Below are 15,920 nucleotides of genomic sequence, written 5' to 3' on the forward strand. Positions count from 1 at the left end.
AAACCTAAGATTAAAGGAGAATCGACTCTAGTTTATGCAACTAGTAACACACAGGAGGTGTGGGGATTAGTTTTTCCAATTGCTAGAGTTTTCCTTTATATAATTTTCAAGTCAGGATTTGCAATCCAGGTTACCTTGGTAACAAAGCATTCAATATTCACCTTTTTTTTTGCTTAATAATCAATTTTATTAATATCCAAAGAAGTTAAAAGGGATTACAACCAAGGAAAGAAAAAGCAAATACAAAAAAGTAAACAAAAATGGAGCCATTAGTATGGCATATACTTAGCTAATCCTATAATATGTTTGATCTGGATTTTTCAGGCTACTTAAGAAGGTTGACTGTCAAAAATGATTTTTTTCTCCCCTGTTTAGGGTTGATCCTTTCTTTGTTGTTTTATCAGCTGAGAAGTTTACCTCCCTGTAGTTGTGTATAAAACTCCACTTTGTCATAACTGAGCATATCTTTCTCCACCTTGCTATTGCAAACCAAGGAAGTTTATGAGATGCAAAAGCCTGAATCACTGCCTTTGAGTCTGTTCTTAAAACAATATTGAAGAATTCATTATGTATAGCCCATTTCCCTGCTATGATAACTGCATAAATCTTTGCATAATAGTTTGTTGATATCCCCAGACCACCTGAGATTGCTATAATGAATTCACCAGTGCTATTTCTTCCAAAAATCCCATATCCAGATGCACCTGGGTTTTCTCTAGAAGCCCCATCACAACATAACAATAGTTGCCCCTGTGCTGGAAGTGAGAAGAAAACTTCTTTGACAGTCATTCTTTTAACTCTTCTTGATTTTAAACCAAAACTCCTTAGCACCTGCAGATCATATTGACTGTTCCACGTCACTGCCTTTATTCTTACTTCACTGTCTGAAATGGTATTCAATATTTTTCTTTTTATGACCAGTACATCACACTTTCCATTATCATATAAGCATTCATTTATTAGGAACCAGAGTTCTTTCATTGTTATAAATGAAGCCAATCTCCAGGTTTCTTTTATTGCATGACTTTTTTGGTTGGATAATTGCAATATATCTTCAAAAGATCTTGGATTTCTGAAACTAAAAATGCCTCCAAGCCACTTCCAGATTATTTCACTAAAATTACAGTACCAGAGTATATGTTCTCTTGTTTCCTCTTCATTTTTGCATAAAATGCACCTTGAAGCTATATTGAACTTTCTTTTCTTCATATTATCATCAGTTGCAGTTATATTTCTAGCTAACTTCCACAGATTACAAGATATACTTGGATGAAATGAGTTATCCCATACCTGTTTAGTCCAATGTATTTGATGAAATTTCTGTCTAATGACTTCTACTTCAGAAGATATTGTGAAGTCCCCTGTTACTGTACCAGTCCATATTCTTCTGTCTCTATCACCATTTAGAACACGTAATTCATTTACTCCAATCATCTCCAGAAGTTCAGTAGGTAAGATCCATTCTCCATCTAGTATAAAGTCTGAAACTTTCATGTCAGGAAATTGCTTTATGTAGTTATTTTCAGGATATATTTCTTTCGATGTTTTCTCCATCACCCATTTATCATTCCATGCAGATATGTCCTTTCCATTCCCAAATAACCATCTTGTATGCTCTTCCACTTCATTGAATATCCATTTTATACCCATCTATATTGAAGATTTCTTATAGTAAGTAAACCATTCCCCCTTTTTATTCTTGAATTTAGATTGAAAGAATTTAGACCAATCATCTGATTCATTTTGTATTTTCCAGCATAGCTTCATTAAAAGAGCTTTATTTATCACTTCTAATGTCCTCAACTCAAGTCCTCCTTCAACTATTGGAGCACAAGTATTATCCCACTTCAATGTTATTATTTTTTTGGTTGAAGGATCACCTGACCAAAAAAAATTTATTATTATTTTTTCACACTCTTTTATTACCCTCTTTGGCCATTTATACACTGACATTGAATAAATTGGCAAGCTGCAAAGAACAAATTTGACCAGAATGAGTCTTTCTTGGAACGATAGCAATTTTCCTTTCCATCCATCCAATCTTTCATGCATCATTTCTACCACATTCCATACATGATATGATTTAATATTACCTGGTACCAACATCACACCCAAGTGTTTGTCTGGGAAATCAACCAATGTTTTTTTGAGGAAAAAGGGTATATATTAAGAAAAAATATGTACAAAATATTTACATAGGAGTAAAAGACTCCTAACCCAAAAAAAGACAAGAGACTTATCACAGCTACATAATCTCATCCCAATGAAACAGAATCTGGTTCATAGAATAACCATTAAAAACTTCAGACGAAGAACTCCATAAGCATATATCTATCTTAACGGAATACTCCAAATCGTCATTTGATTTCGATCTTCCACCATGAACTCTTCGATTTCTTTCCAACCACAGTTCCCAGCAAAATGCAAAAGGAACTAGGTGCCAAACCTTTCTTAATCTCTTTGGAATTCTATTCAAACTCCAGCTTTTCATAAAACTTCTTAAGTCTTCATTGAAAACCCATCTCAGCTTCACAGAGTTAAGAAACATATCCCACAACCCCTTTGCCCAGCTATAATGCAAGAAAAGATGGTCCTGACTTTCTACGTGAGAATTACAGAACACACAGCTATCTGAATTGACAGTTACCCTCCTGCGCCGCAACATGTCTCTAGTCGGAATTGATTCATGCATAGCAGCCCACATTAGAAAAGTTACTTTAGGTGGATCACAATTGCTTCTTATAGTCATCTCATACTCCCAATTGTCTTCAACTTCATCCAGTTTGTTGTATAGAGCTTTAGCTGTACACAAGCCATCAGTAACGTCTTCTTCATCTGGTGACAACACAATGTTCCTCAGGTCGTGCTTGATCTCAAGAAGATCAATGCTTTCAGCCGGGTCTAACGCTTTTGAGAAATTGAAATTCCAAGAGTTTTCTTTTATCTCAGCTACCATGTTGAACTTCTGCCTACTGATTTTATATAACCTTAGATATTTATCCTTTAGATATCCTTTATAAGACCACCAGTCATGCCAAAATCTCACACTTCTTCCATTCTTTACACAGATGTTAACAACTTCATAGAAATCTTTGTTCCCTTAAGAATATCAAACCACATACTTATTTTTGTTGCTTCCTTAGTCTGTATAGGTACTATGCATAAGCCATCATAATGAGTTTTCTCACACAGAATTTGTCTCCACAGCGCCATTTTCGCAACAACATATCTCCCATGCTACTTATCCAGTAACGATCTGTTAATATGTCTTATATTTCTAATGCCTAAACCTCCCTTCCTCCTAGATTTACATATTTTTTTCCCATGAGACCCAGCTCATCTTCCTCTTATCATCATCTTCCCCCCAAAGAAATCTTCTCATGATATTATTCAGTTTCTTCTCCACTGACACAGGAAGATAAAAGACAGATAGAAAATAGATTACAATGTTCTGCAAAGAACTTTATACTAAAGTTACCCTTTCTACCTTGTTGAGGAATTTTCTTTTCCATGGAGCCAATTTCTTTTTCATCCTTTCAATAACTACATCCCATATTGCCACGTTTCTTTTACTAGCACCAATTGGTAATCCCAGATACGTAATAGGGAGAGCATCCATCCTACACCCCAATTCCATAGCTAACTACTGCGCCACATCATCTGCACCTATGCTTGTCATGGAGCTTTTCTCCAGATTTAGCTTTAACCCAGTCAACACTTCAAACAACACCAAGATAATTAAAAGTCTTTTTATCTCCAGTTTTGAAGCATTTAGCAATATGATTGTATCATCCACAAACTGCAGATGAGAAATCACAGTTCCGCCTTGTGCTACTTGGAATCCACCAATTCTGTTATCATTAACCGCCTCTGTCAGGAGCATAGAAAGAACTTCCACCACCAAAAGAAACAAAAAAGGTGAAAGGCTCACCTTGTCTAATTCCTTTAGATGGCTTAATTATATTTGTTGCTTCACCATTCACAAGGATTGGAAACTGCGCTCCTGTGACACACCAGCCAATCTAATTAATCCACTTCTCACCAAAGCCATTTTCCCTAAGAATAGCAAATAGAAAAGGCCAATTGACATTTTCAAAGGCTTTTTCCATGTCTATTTTACATAGAATTCCTGGCTTATTCTGTCGTAATCTACTATCAATGCATTCGTTAGCTATCAAAATGCCATCCAAGATTTGTTTATTCTTCATGAACGCTCCTCGAGCCTTGGAAAATAGTTGAGGCATCACCAACTTCAATCTCTCTGCTAGAAGTTTGGAGATGATCTTATAGAAGCTGCTAATCAAACTCAAAGGTCTGAAATCTTTAACTGTAGTTGAATCTTCTTTTTTCGATATCAACTTCAAGAAGGCCATATTTAATCTCCAATCTAGTTTTTCTTTACCATGAAATTCGTTAATGGCAGCCATTACATCGTGCTTAAGAAAACCCCAACAAACCTTGTAAAACTCCAAACTGTAGCCGTCTGGACCAGGTCCTTTGTTTGCACCACGTTTCTTAATAGCTTCACAAACTTCATCCTCATCAAAGGGTCTCTCCAACCAAGACTGCATACCTGTTTCAATTTTCTTGAAGTTCAAATTTTCAAAAGAAGGATTAACTGAAGAAGTAGCAGTAAACAAGTTTGTATAATAATGTTGTTTACTTTGCATTCCTCTGCAATCTGTAATCTTCTAGCTTCAATTTTACCTCCAATTAAACATTTACTCTTCTCCAAATTTACTAGTTGTCCAGAAGATGATATGCTTGCAGCAGCTTCATTAATTTCCTGACATTCCTTTTTCTGCATTGATGAAGAGGAAAATGTCATCTGCAAAAAAGATATGAGATGGTTGTATCCCCTCTCTGTTTACCATTGCCTTTAGTCTTCCATCTTTAATCATTGTAGAAATATTCCTACTAATAATATCTTCAGTTATGACAAATAAGAGAGGTGAGAGAGGATCACCCTGTCTCAATCCTCTCTCAACTTTAAAATAACCTTCCGGTCCTCCATTAACTAGCACAAAATTTTTAGTTGATTGTACTAAAACCTTTAACCAATGCAACATTTTATCCGTGAAGCCAAATATACTTAACACTTGAAACATGAACTTCCAGCTTAGTGAGTCATATGCTTGGGTGATGTCTAGCTTCAATCCAAAGTTTCCTCCCCTTATTTTGACTCCCATCTCATTAATAATATCAGATGCTAAGGAAATTTTCTCATGGATAGTTCTACCCTTTATAAAAGCTCCTTGCCGAGGTGACACTATCTTGTGTATAAATTTCCCCAATCTTGTTGCCAGAATTTTTGTGAATATTTTGAAACTAAAGTTCATAAAGCCAATTGGCCTGAACCGTTTTTTTTTTTTTTTTGCATTATTCACTTTAGGAAGAAGCTTCAGAAAGTTAGCATTTAAACCCGAGGGTATAAATCCTCTCCTCCAATAAAACTGAATAGCCTTTATTAAATCTGCACCAATGATATCCCATGAACATGTATAAAACCAACCTGCAAAACCATCTGGTCCAGGAGCACTTTCTGGATTTAGTTCAAATACAACTCTTTTTATTTCTTATGCAGAAGGAACAGAATCCATAATGCAGTTATCTTCATCAGTCACCACTTTTGGTATATTATCCATGATACCCTCTTCTATATTTACCTCCTGATTCTTGAACTTGTCTTCAAAATGATTAACTAGTTCCTCAGCAATTTCCTTTTGATCAGTTATAATATTACCAGTTGTATCTTCAAGTTCAGTTATCATATTTCGAGAATGTCTTATCCTCATATTAACATGAAAAAATCTAGTATTTGATGCTCCATCTTTCAACCACATCACTATTGATTTCTGCTGGATAATTTCTCTCTTCTGCTGCTCAAGGATTAACTGCTTACCTCTTGTAGTTACAAGTTTGTTAAGCAACAAAATATCCTCAAGATTATTATCAGATTCTATTGTTTCTTCATTAACTTCATCTTCAGCCAGCTTCAAATTTTTATTTACATCACCAAAAACTGACCAATTCCATTCTTTCAAATCAACCTTTATTCTCTTCACAAAAAAAAAGGATTTCCTTCCATGTATTGTTCCCAAGACTTTTTAATAACTTCCAAGAAATCAGGATGAGATTTCCAAACCTTTAAAGCTCTAAATAGAGTATTACTTGGTTTTGGAATACCAGCATTAGACCCATATAATGTATTATGATCAGAAATATTTCTTAATCCTAATTTGTATCCCCAACTTGGAAATTTCTCTAACCATTTCTCATTAAAAACTGCTCTATCAAGATTACACAAAATCCTTTTTTTTCCAGCTCTGTTATTGCACCAGAAGTAATCCAAACCTACTTTAGGAGCCTGTATTAAACCACGTTGATGTAGGAAGTTATTGAATTCTAACATAGCTATCCTTAATGGTCTTAAACCACCTTGTTTTTCTTCCTCTTTCATTATGGTGTTGAAATCCCCCATTGCTAAACATGTTTTGCTTATTATGCTAACATCCACCAATTCCTCCCCTAAGCTTCTTCTATATTTTGTTAAATTTTCAGCATGAATACCAGTAATCATTATATCTCCAACTTCCACTATTATAGCTTGATCAGATAAAGAAATAATATTAGGTTTCTGTAATGAAGAATTCTAAAAAATCCAGATGTTCCCTTTCCTGTCATCTCTTGAATTATGTATCACATCATAGTGCACTCCTGGTAACTTCAATTTTTTAACAAAATCAGCAGAATAATAAACTTTTGGTTCTGCAATAATTACTAAAGAAGGATTAAAAGACTGTACTAAATTCCTAAGTTTGTCTTTGGCCTTCATTCTTCTCAGGCCTCTGACATTCAAGAATATTACTTTCATTTAGAATTTAGAGAATGAGAAGTATTTCTTCTCAAAGTCTCTTTTTTACCACCATTAAGAACTAAATTTGCTGCTTGTTGTCTAGTAGTAACACTACCACCTTGTGGTAACTTCTGCTTTACTTTTGGCCCATTATCATTTTTAGCTCCTTGTCCCACATGTGGTACAATAGAACTGACATTATTAACAGAATGAGCACTTGATGCATTACTTAAAATGTTTTCTACTGGAAGAGCAGGAAATTCAACATGAGAGTTAAAAGACTCTTCAGTCAGGTCTTGTAACACATGAAATTTACCTGAGTTTTTATTTTGCCCTTGAGTTGTATCAGAAGTATGAATATCAGAAGTTATTTGCACTGGATTTGTATCAGTAGTATTATTAGCAGGTGTACTTGGTTCACCCATCTCATTTGTTGAGTAGCATATATCAAAACCAGAAGTATTTTGAGTCTGTCTCTTGGGGGTAACTTTTCTCCAAACTTTCTTTTGCTCTTTAGGAAACACTGCAGTGTCTTCACCTTTGTCTTGTTCTCTTTTTTTTTTCTACATTCTGCAGTAAGATGACCAACAATCTTGCAATGGTAACAAAATTTAGGTAGATTAGGAATGTTAACTGCTTGTTCAAACTTTGCATATTTAGATTCCACACAGATCTTGCTTGGAATTACCTTAGCCAAATCCAATTCTTCCAAGATACTTGCATAAAATCCTACTTCCTTCTTGAGAATATTTTCATCAACTTTAATTGGTTTCCCTAAAGCCTTTCCAATATGAAGTAAGATTTTCTCCTTCCAATATTCAATACTCAGACCTGGAAATTGAACTCATACATAAGCCATTGATGTTTTAAGTGATTCTGGTTGAAATTTGGTTCCCATTTCCTAATTTTGAGATTATGATCTTCCACCACCCAATCTCCATCCTAAATATACTTCATATCAGATTCATTCTCTAGTTTAATAATGAAAAAGCCTTTTACAATTGGAATTAATTGAAATTTACCTGAAGTACTCCATTGTCTTCTTAAAGATGATTTTGCTATAGAAAATTATAATTTCACCAAATCTAATCTGCCAATTAAATTGAATTTCCATTCTTTTAAGATTTCATCAATATCATCACCAGGAATGAAAGATAAAAATTCATCTACCTTATTTGTATCACGATTAAGAATTTCTTCAGATTTATCATCTGTTTTTGTTTGAGATCTAGAATCAGTTTCACCTGATCGGTTACCTCTTATTTCCGATATTGATACTTATTTATTTAATCGAAACATGGATTATTATTACCACCAATCATTGAAAAAACCTAGAAAACCACCTGAATTAATAATGAACCTTACGAAAATCGAAGAAAAACGAAGAAAAAAATTACCGAGTCAAACCGATTTTTTCTCCTGAGTCAAAACCGATTCGCAAAGAACTACAACATTCATTGAACCAACTCTTCCACTTTATTTTTTTTCAATATTCACCGTTATATGAAAAACCTGATTCAACCAAGATAATATCATTCAACCGTTAGATCGAACTTAGCTTGTTACACACAAATGAAATGTACCCTTATTTAGGTTTATGTAACTGTACCTAAACGTGTACACCATGTTGGTTCAAAAATAGTTAACCGAGGTTAGCCATATGATTACTCTCATATCAACCTTATTCATCTTAACCATAACTAGTTCAAATGACTCAAATGAAACTAGTTAAAAAGTTGTTCAATTGATATATTCCCATAGAATTATACAAGAACACAACTGAAGCAAAATTGGTTTGATTCACTCAAATCAATCATGAAAATTATAGCCACGGTTTGCAAAGATTGCGTTCTTTATTATATAAATGTTTATGTTCATGTTCATAACCGATTTTAGAACTTTAACCTTCAAGTATTCAAACGGGTACGCATACTTGAAATACCCGGACTAAGATTGGGTTTCGCCAGTACGCAAACGGGTACCTGATGTGATTTGTAGATAGTGGTAAAAGTGGTTCGATTCTCAGACTTGCGAAGGATAAAATATAGACTTAAATTCTAAAACTAAAATAGAAAACAAACTAAAAATTGTCACAAACTCAATCAAAGATGATATCAATATTAAAAGAACACTGAGGCTAAGATTCCACTATTTTCCAAGTTCAAAGTGATTTAATCCCAATATTTATATTTATGCAATTTTCTCGTTCAAGTTGATTCTAACTTATTGCAACTAGTAGATTCTCAAAATAACAAGTGTAAATCCAAAGCATAGAACATCAAAAACCTAGGTCCAAGTATGTTCTATCAAAAGAAATCACAATTGCTTAACAAGGATCATTCAAACAATTTTCAACCAAGGAAAATAATCATAAAATAATTGAAAATAAATAAATAAAATAGAATATACCACTTCTTGTTGGAAAAATAGCTTCCTTTATCGCCTCAGCAATGGGGTTTAGCTCCTCATATTAATCACTTGCTCAAAATAAATGTTTGTTGCTCAAAAGTTGATTAAAGATGAAAAACTATAACACTGGATGTTTGCAACGATGTATTGGCGTTGCAAGACAAAGGACTGACTGTTACAAAGAAGTCACTGTAGCAGCGTTACAAATTTGAGACACTGTTCTTATTTGCAGCGGATGTTCTTCAGCAGCAGCAGCAGCAGAATACGGTTTCCTGCAACTTGATCAATATGGCTCTGTAGGGTTTCTAACTCCTCTGCGACTGCTCCAATAACTTCGTTCTCTTTTCTGGGACTTAAACACACCTTTTATACTACTCAGAAACCTTAAAATAGCGATTAATTCTCACTTTTTCTTTACGTGCAAGTCACGGCAATAATCTCTTCTGCCGACTTCCCTAGCCAATTCTGAGCTTTCCCGATTGTCTTAAACTCTTCCTTAGATAGAATACTACCTTAGGAAAAAATTTCACGCGTTTAATCTCCCTGAATTACCAAAAATCAACCCAAACAGAGACCCGTACAAAACTCAAACTCTGTTTCCTTATTTTGGATTATCCAGCCCAATTTGATTGATTCCAGCGCACATACCAGGCTTGTTTAGTTGAATCACGTCTAGCCAATCAAATTTCAGCGATTGAATCTCACTCAAACATCTTCGAAATCCAAACGAAAATTTGGTTGCTCACTGGTTATTTCTCCCGCCAAAAAAATATTCGAATTTTGAGAAGAAAGTGACCTCCCCCTATCATGTGCTGGTATCCCTTTAGCAGCTGCCTGGAAATGGATGCCCCTTAATAATTAGGTCACCTCTTATCCAAAGTGAGAGTCCGTATAGTAATTTTCTCCCACGAGCGCAAAAACCACTTTTTTAGCCAATTTCGCCGCAAAAGCTTATTTCTCCAAAAATACCTACAGGGACATAAAAAGCCATAATAAATACAAAATCGGGCACTAATAATATATACAATTGAGATTATATAAGACACAAAAATGTGCCTATCAAATACCCCCAAACTTATTATTTGCTAGTCCTCGAGCAAATCAAATAGAAAATAAAATCCTAACTCACTGTCGCAGGCATCGTCGATTGCATTTAGCGTATGCAATAAGCCTTTAAACCCCTAGGTGGCCCTAGTGGCCGAGTTATAATCTCGGGAGGGCTTACAAGAGATATACCCACAAAACCTTTACTCCAGACCTTAGCTATCTACGCAGAACCTTTGAAGGCACTAAAGAATCTCCTTGGTTGGCATACTTATTGACTACAGGAGGAAGTACCCTGATGCGAAATTCCAATTGTTGTACACGAGTTTGCACTCAAGCATACTAAAATTCATATAAAGTGACAGAGCTCTACTCAAATAGTTGCACTATGGACATCAATATCCGGAGTCAAAACTAATCACATGGATAGATCAAGAAGATGGATATAGAAAAACATAGATGGTTTTGATGTTTACTAAGTGAACGGCGTTTCCCATATCTGTCTGAAGGCCTCCGCCAAAATGAACCTATCCTAATGGATTGAGATATTAGTCTGACTAATATCAACACACTGGCATATACAAGGGAACCAGTGGTCGATAACCTAACTCTAGGTCAACACAACTGGCATATACAAGGGTACCAGTGGTCGACTTTATTGAATTTGTTCCTTTTGGTCAAATGGTCTGGTCTCAATTTTTTTTTTCATGGTATCTCAATCACTCTAATTCACCCTAGCATTGGTAACAACTTGAATCGTGGGCCCCACCTATCACTTAGAGAAACATAGTTTAAAAAAAAAAATAGAAGTGAAAAGGACTCAACGAGATATGGTGAAACTATCATGTTATTTCTAACACCTGAGCTCTGTGCTTTTATGAATAGACTCTATAGATGTTTCCATCTAATCAGATTGGTTCCTCAACTCCTACAACCAAGATGCTTCCATCCACTTAGATTGGTTAGTGCCATCCTGAATACGCATAAATCTCTAGGTTCTGGAGTGTATTTATTTATTCTGCAACTAAAAAGTTTCTCCGATACCCCCAAACTTAAATCTAACATTGTCCTCAATGTTCTAAAGATGAAATTAAAAGCATGAACAAGGAGAAACAGTTACCATTGAAGCAAAAGAGTTAAGGAAAGATATTACAATGTTGCATGAGATTGGGTTACCTCCCAAGAAGTGCTAAGTTTAAAGTCTTCAGCCAGACATCAAGTTTCATAAAATGGATAATTACTTTTCAAATCATATATCAGTAGTCGAAATAACTGTGGGTCATCAAAACCAAATAAAACTGCCACTAATATGAAACAACTGCACAGGATCAGAAAAAATAACATAAGGAGCACAACCTCATTGAAAGTTTCTTGCAAGACAACTGGATTGGGCTTCATATGAATGTCTTGAAAAATAGATTCATCCGAAAAACGGGACTTTAATAGCTGGATTTCCTCCTGGATAGTATCAGGAGGATCGGTTGAGGAGTCTGAATAGACTCAAGTGATACCTCATATGCAGTAGGCTCGAGTCCCAAGTTAGGGACTTCTATTTGACGATCACTACCCCCAAACTTAGAATTTTGGGTGTCTCTAAATAGACTAGTCACAATATTCCTAACTTCTAGACCATCAGGTTCCTGAAAAAGGTCAATTGCTTTCTCTGAATTATAATGGGGTGGTTCATCCTCTAAATTCTTTTGAGGTATACTAGCTATAGGACTTATATGTTTCATATCTTGTATGGTCAACCCTAGAGTTTCTTTATTTTCTTGAAGCACGATTTCTGGCCTGCTGTCCTGATCGGATGCTATAATCACAAGCAAAGTCTTAGATGGCCATAAGAATGCAGATTTAGGGTCCAACTTAGGAGGCTCTTCTAAACAAGGGATTAAGGTAGACTCAAAAGCTTGTAATGGTTCGAACCTAGCTTTCCATTTATCAGTATCTAACATAGGAATAGAATCCAACATAGCATTCACTTGTTCAATGTTGCTATCTTCGTCGAAATCCATGTTAAAGTGGGCTAGACAACTCTCTAATGGATCTTCCGATGCGATATTTGGTAATGACTCCTGAACTAAGGTTCCTATCATGTTCACCTCTTCAATGCACGTGTCATCTAGCTCAGAATGCAGCTTATTGACATTAAAAATATTTAACTCAATAGTCATATTACCAAAAGATAGATTCATAATACCATTTCGACATTTTATGATCGCATTAGACGTAGCTAAAAATGGGCGACCTAAAATCACAGGTATCTGGTTCTCTGGGTCAGGGACAGGTTTGGTATCTAAGACCACGAAATCCACAGGATAAATAAACTTTTCGACCTCAATAAGAACATCCTCGATAACTCCTCGAGGAATTTTGACAGACCTATCAGCTAACTGCAGTGTTATCTGAGTAGGTTTCATTTTACCAAGACCTAGTTGTAAGTACACATGATACGGCAGTAAGTTCACACTGGCTCCTAAGTCAAGTAAAGATTTTTTTACCCGATGTTTACCTATTGTGCAAGCAATGGTTGGGGAACCTGGGTCTTTGTACTTTGGAGTGGTAGTGTTCTGAATGATTGAACTTACATGACTAGCTAAAAAGGCTTTCTTATGGACGCTAAGTTTTCGCTTTCGCGTACACATATCCTTAAGGAACTTGGCATAAGCAGGAATTTGCCTAATTGCATCTAATAAAGGAAGGTTTATGGTAACTTGCTTAAAAACCTCCAATATGTCATTAAAGTTCGATTCCTTCTTTGTTGGTGCTAACAGCTGGGGAAATGGGGATCTAGGCACAGGATCAGACCTCTCAGGAACTGAGTCAGCATCATTGGAAATTTTATCAGTCCCCTTAGTTAGCGGTCCTGAGGGATGAGATCCTGAGGGGTGAACTACAGTATGTTCACTATTGGGCATGTTTACCTGAATGTCTACTACTCTACCACTCTTAAGGGTTCTAATAGCATTCAACTGATTCGATGGTTTTGCACCTACTTCATGAGATCCTCTAGGGTTGGGTTGAGTTTGACTAGGAAACTTACCTCTTTCTCTTAAAGACTCATTTATATGACTAACCTGGGTTTTCAACTCGGAAATAGCCTGAGAGTTAGCCTGACCTGTTCTCTTATTTTCTTCTATACCTTGAGAAACAGATTGCTGAAACTGCATAGTGTCACGAGTTAACAAAGCAAGAGACTCTTCTAAACTCATAATCTTCTTATCCGGAGGGTTCTGAAACTGTGACGGGGCTGAAGGATTCTTAGTATATCCAAAACCTGGGGGAGCTTGAGAGTTACTAGACTGACCTTGATTCTGGCCCTTAGACCAAGAAAGGTTGGGATGGTTTCTCCAGCCAGGATTATAGGTTTCTGAATATGGGTCAAACTTCTGACGGTTATCGAATCTAGTGTTGTTATAAAGAGCATTGGCTTGCTCTTCAACAGTATTGCCTTCCCAAAAAGGCTCTATTCTACCACTAGTATGACCCACTTCTAAAGCTTCTAACCTTTTTGCTATAGCAGCAATTTTGGCATCTGATTCGTAGCTTTCTTCTACCCTATTAACGTTTCCTCTGCCTAGAAGAATTGTTTTCTGGGGTACCCTATTACTTTCCCATTGTTGGGTCTTTTCGGCGATTTCATGCAAGTATGTCATCGCATTATCAACTGTTTGGTTTTCAAACCCACCTGTACACATGGACTCTACTGTAGTTGTGGTGGGATAATCTAAACCCTCATAAAGGATCTGAACTAACCTAACCTTTTCTAAACCATGATGAGGACATTGGGCTAATAAATCATTGAACCTTTCCAAATACCTATACAAAGATTCTCCCTCCTGTTGTGTAAACGTGCAGATTTGCGTCCTAATAGACGAGGTTTTGTGCCTAGGGAAAAACTTGTTCAAAAAGGCGGATGTAAGTTGTTCATAGGTTTCAATTGATTCGGAAGCCAAACTATACAACCACGATTTGGCTTTATCTTTTAAGGAAAAGGGGAATAACCTGAGTTTTAAAGCATCATCATCAAGGTTTCTAATTTTCAGGGTACTACAAATTTCCTCAAAGTCCCTAACATGGAAATAGGGGTTTTCATTTTCTTTTCCTAAAAAGATTGGGAGCAACTGTAAGGTTCCAGGCTTAAGTTCATAATTTGCTTCAGTTTCAGGTAACTTGATACACGAGGGACGAGTAGTCCTAGTAGGATTCAACAAGGCTTTCAAAGTTGCCATTTCTGGCGCTATTGGACTATCAGGGATTTTCTCTTCAAACGGACGTTCAAAAACGGAATCTTCACGAATCGGACTCTCTAAATTGAGGTAATCAAGACGCTTAGAACTACTAGGTTTCTCTTTAACAAATCTACCTAGGGCGTCTCTTTTACGTTCAGGCATGCAACAGAATAAGGAAGGGAATTCTATGCAAACACAAAACAAGGCTGACTCAACCAAATCAAACCTAAATTTCTAGCAAACAAAAATCATGATGGCTCCACTTAGATTGTCACTAGACCAGCTTCTATTCTTTCGAAAAGGAACTCGTTACAATCTGAGCAAACCCCTCTGGAATCAATCCGAGTCAAAGTAAGTTGAATCAAGGCGAGGGAAGCTCAGTGGAGCTTTGATACCCAAGGCCTCACCGGTTACAAGGCGGCGCAGTCACGCATTCAACTCACAGAAACCGTCAAGAACTTCGAAGTATGCTCAAAAGAGTAACCAATATTCTTCGAACGACTTTCCTATTAAGATCGTTACCCTATAGGTCTCGTTCTAGTCAAAATTTTAGGCTTAGGTTCGCGTTTGGTTTCGTGTTCCTAAGGAGGGCAAGAAGAGAACGGTGATGAAATCTGAACCCTTATCTTGTACGGCCAGTCCTTGCCCTTTACTAGGAATTAAAAGAAACCGTATTCAAGTCCTCAGCATATATTCACCTTAAGGAATACAGTAAACCCGCTGACAGGGGATTCGCGGGTGTTTCGAAAAACTTACCTCCCGTACCAGACGGGCGAAGAACCGCTGAAGTTGATTCGGGACACAACTCCTATGTTATGTACGAACCCGAGGGGCCGAGGTGATATCGTAATCACCGTCCTTCCCTGCACACAGTTTGTATTTAAACCAACCCTTCCTTAGGGTTTAAAAATAATAATGTCCAAAGTCCAATGTCCAAGTGTCCAAAAAGAAAAGAAAAATTACAAAAATAGCAAACCCTAATACAGTTCTCTCTCTCTCTCTCTCTCTCTCTCTCTCTTTTTTTAATAAAGAAAAATAAACAAACCCTAAAAAAATAAAAAAAAAATCTAAAAAGAAATTGTCTTCTTCTTCGTTCTTTTCGCTTTAATCTTTCGCTCCAAGTCTTTATGCTTTAAGTTCCAGTCTTTACGAAATCACCAAACTCCTTGGCTCAATTCGCTTTATGATCCAAAACCTGTAGACAAAAGATAAATACCCAAAAACGTAAAAAAGAACAAAAATAATAAAAACCTAAAAAATTAAAAAAAAAAAAAAAAAAAAAAAAAAAAAAAAAAACTAAGTCTAAAAACCCTAAAGCAAATCCGCGTCGGCGGCGCCAAAAATTGATGTGATTTGTAGATAGTGGTAAAAGTGGTTCA

At 36.1% G+C, this 15,920-nt stretch overlaps 2 protein-coding genes and 1 pseudogene across 2 annotated transcripts; 1 reads left to right on the forward strand and 2 right to left on the reverse strand.

Moving 5' to 3' along the window:
• Positions 1-345: 345 nt before the first annotated feature.
• On the reverse strand, positions 346-1,650 carry LOC113306300. Its single transcript, XM_026555253.1, has one exon. It carries the CDS (start codon positions 1,648-1,650, stop codon positions 346-348), a length of 1,305 nt encoding a protein of 434 aa, XP_026411038.1.
• Positions 1,651-2,245: 595 nt separating this feature from the next.
• LOC113306301 lies at positions 2,246-2,956 on the reverse strand. The gene has a single exon (XM_026555254.1). It carries the CDS (start codon positions 2,954-2,956, stop codon positions 2,246-2,248), a length of 711 nt encoding a protein of 236 aa, XP_026411039.1.
• Positions 2,957-14,077: 11,121 nt separating this feature from the next.
• On the forward strand, positions 14,078-14,177 carry LOC113307132 (annotated as a pseudogene).
• The last annotated feature ends 1,743 nt before the right edge of the window (positions 14,178-15,920 follow it).

Source organism: Papaver somniferum, chromosome 8, assembly GCF_003573695.1.
Source record: "Papaver somniferum cultivar HN1 chromosome 8, ASM357369v1, whole genome shotgun sequence".
Classification (NCBI taxonomy): Eukaryota; Viridiplantae; Streptophyta; class Magnoliopsida; order Ranunculales; family Papaveraceae; genus Papaver; species Papaver somniferum.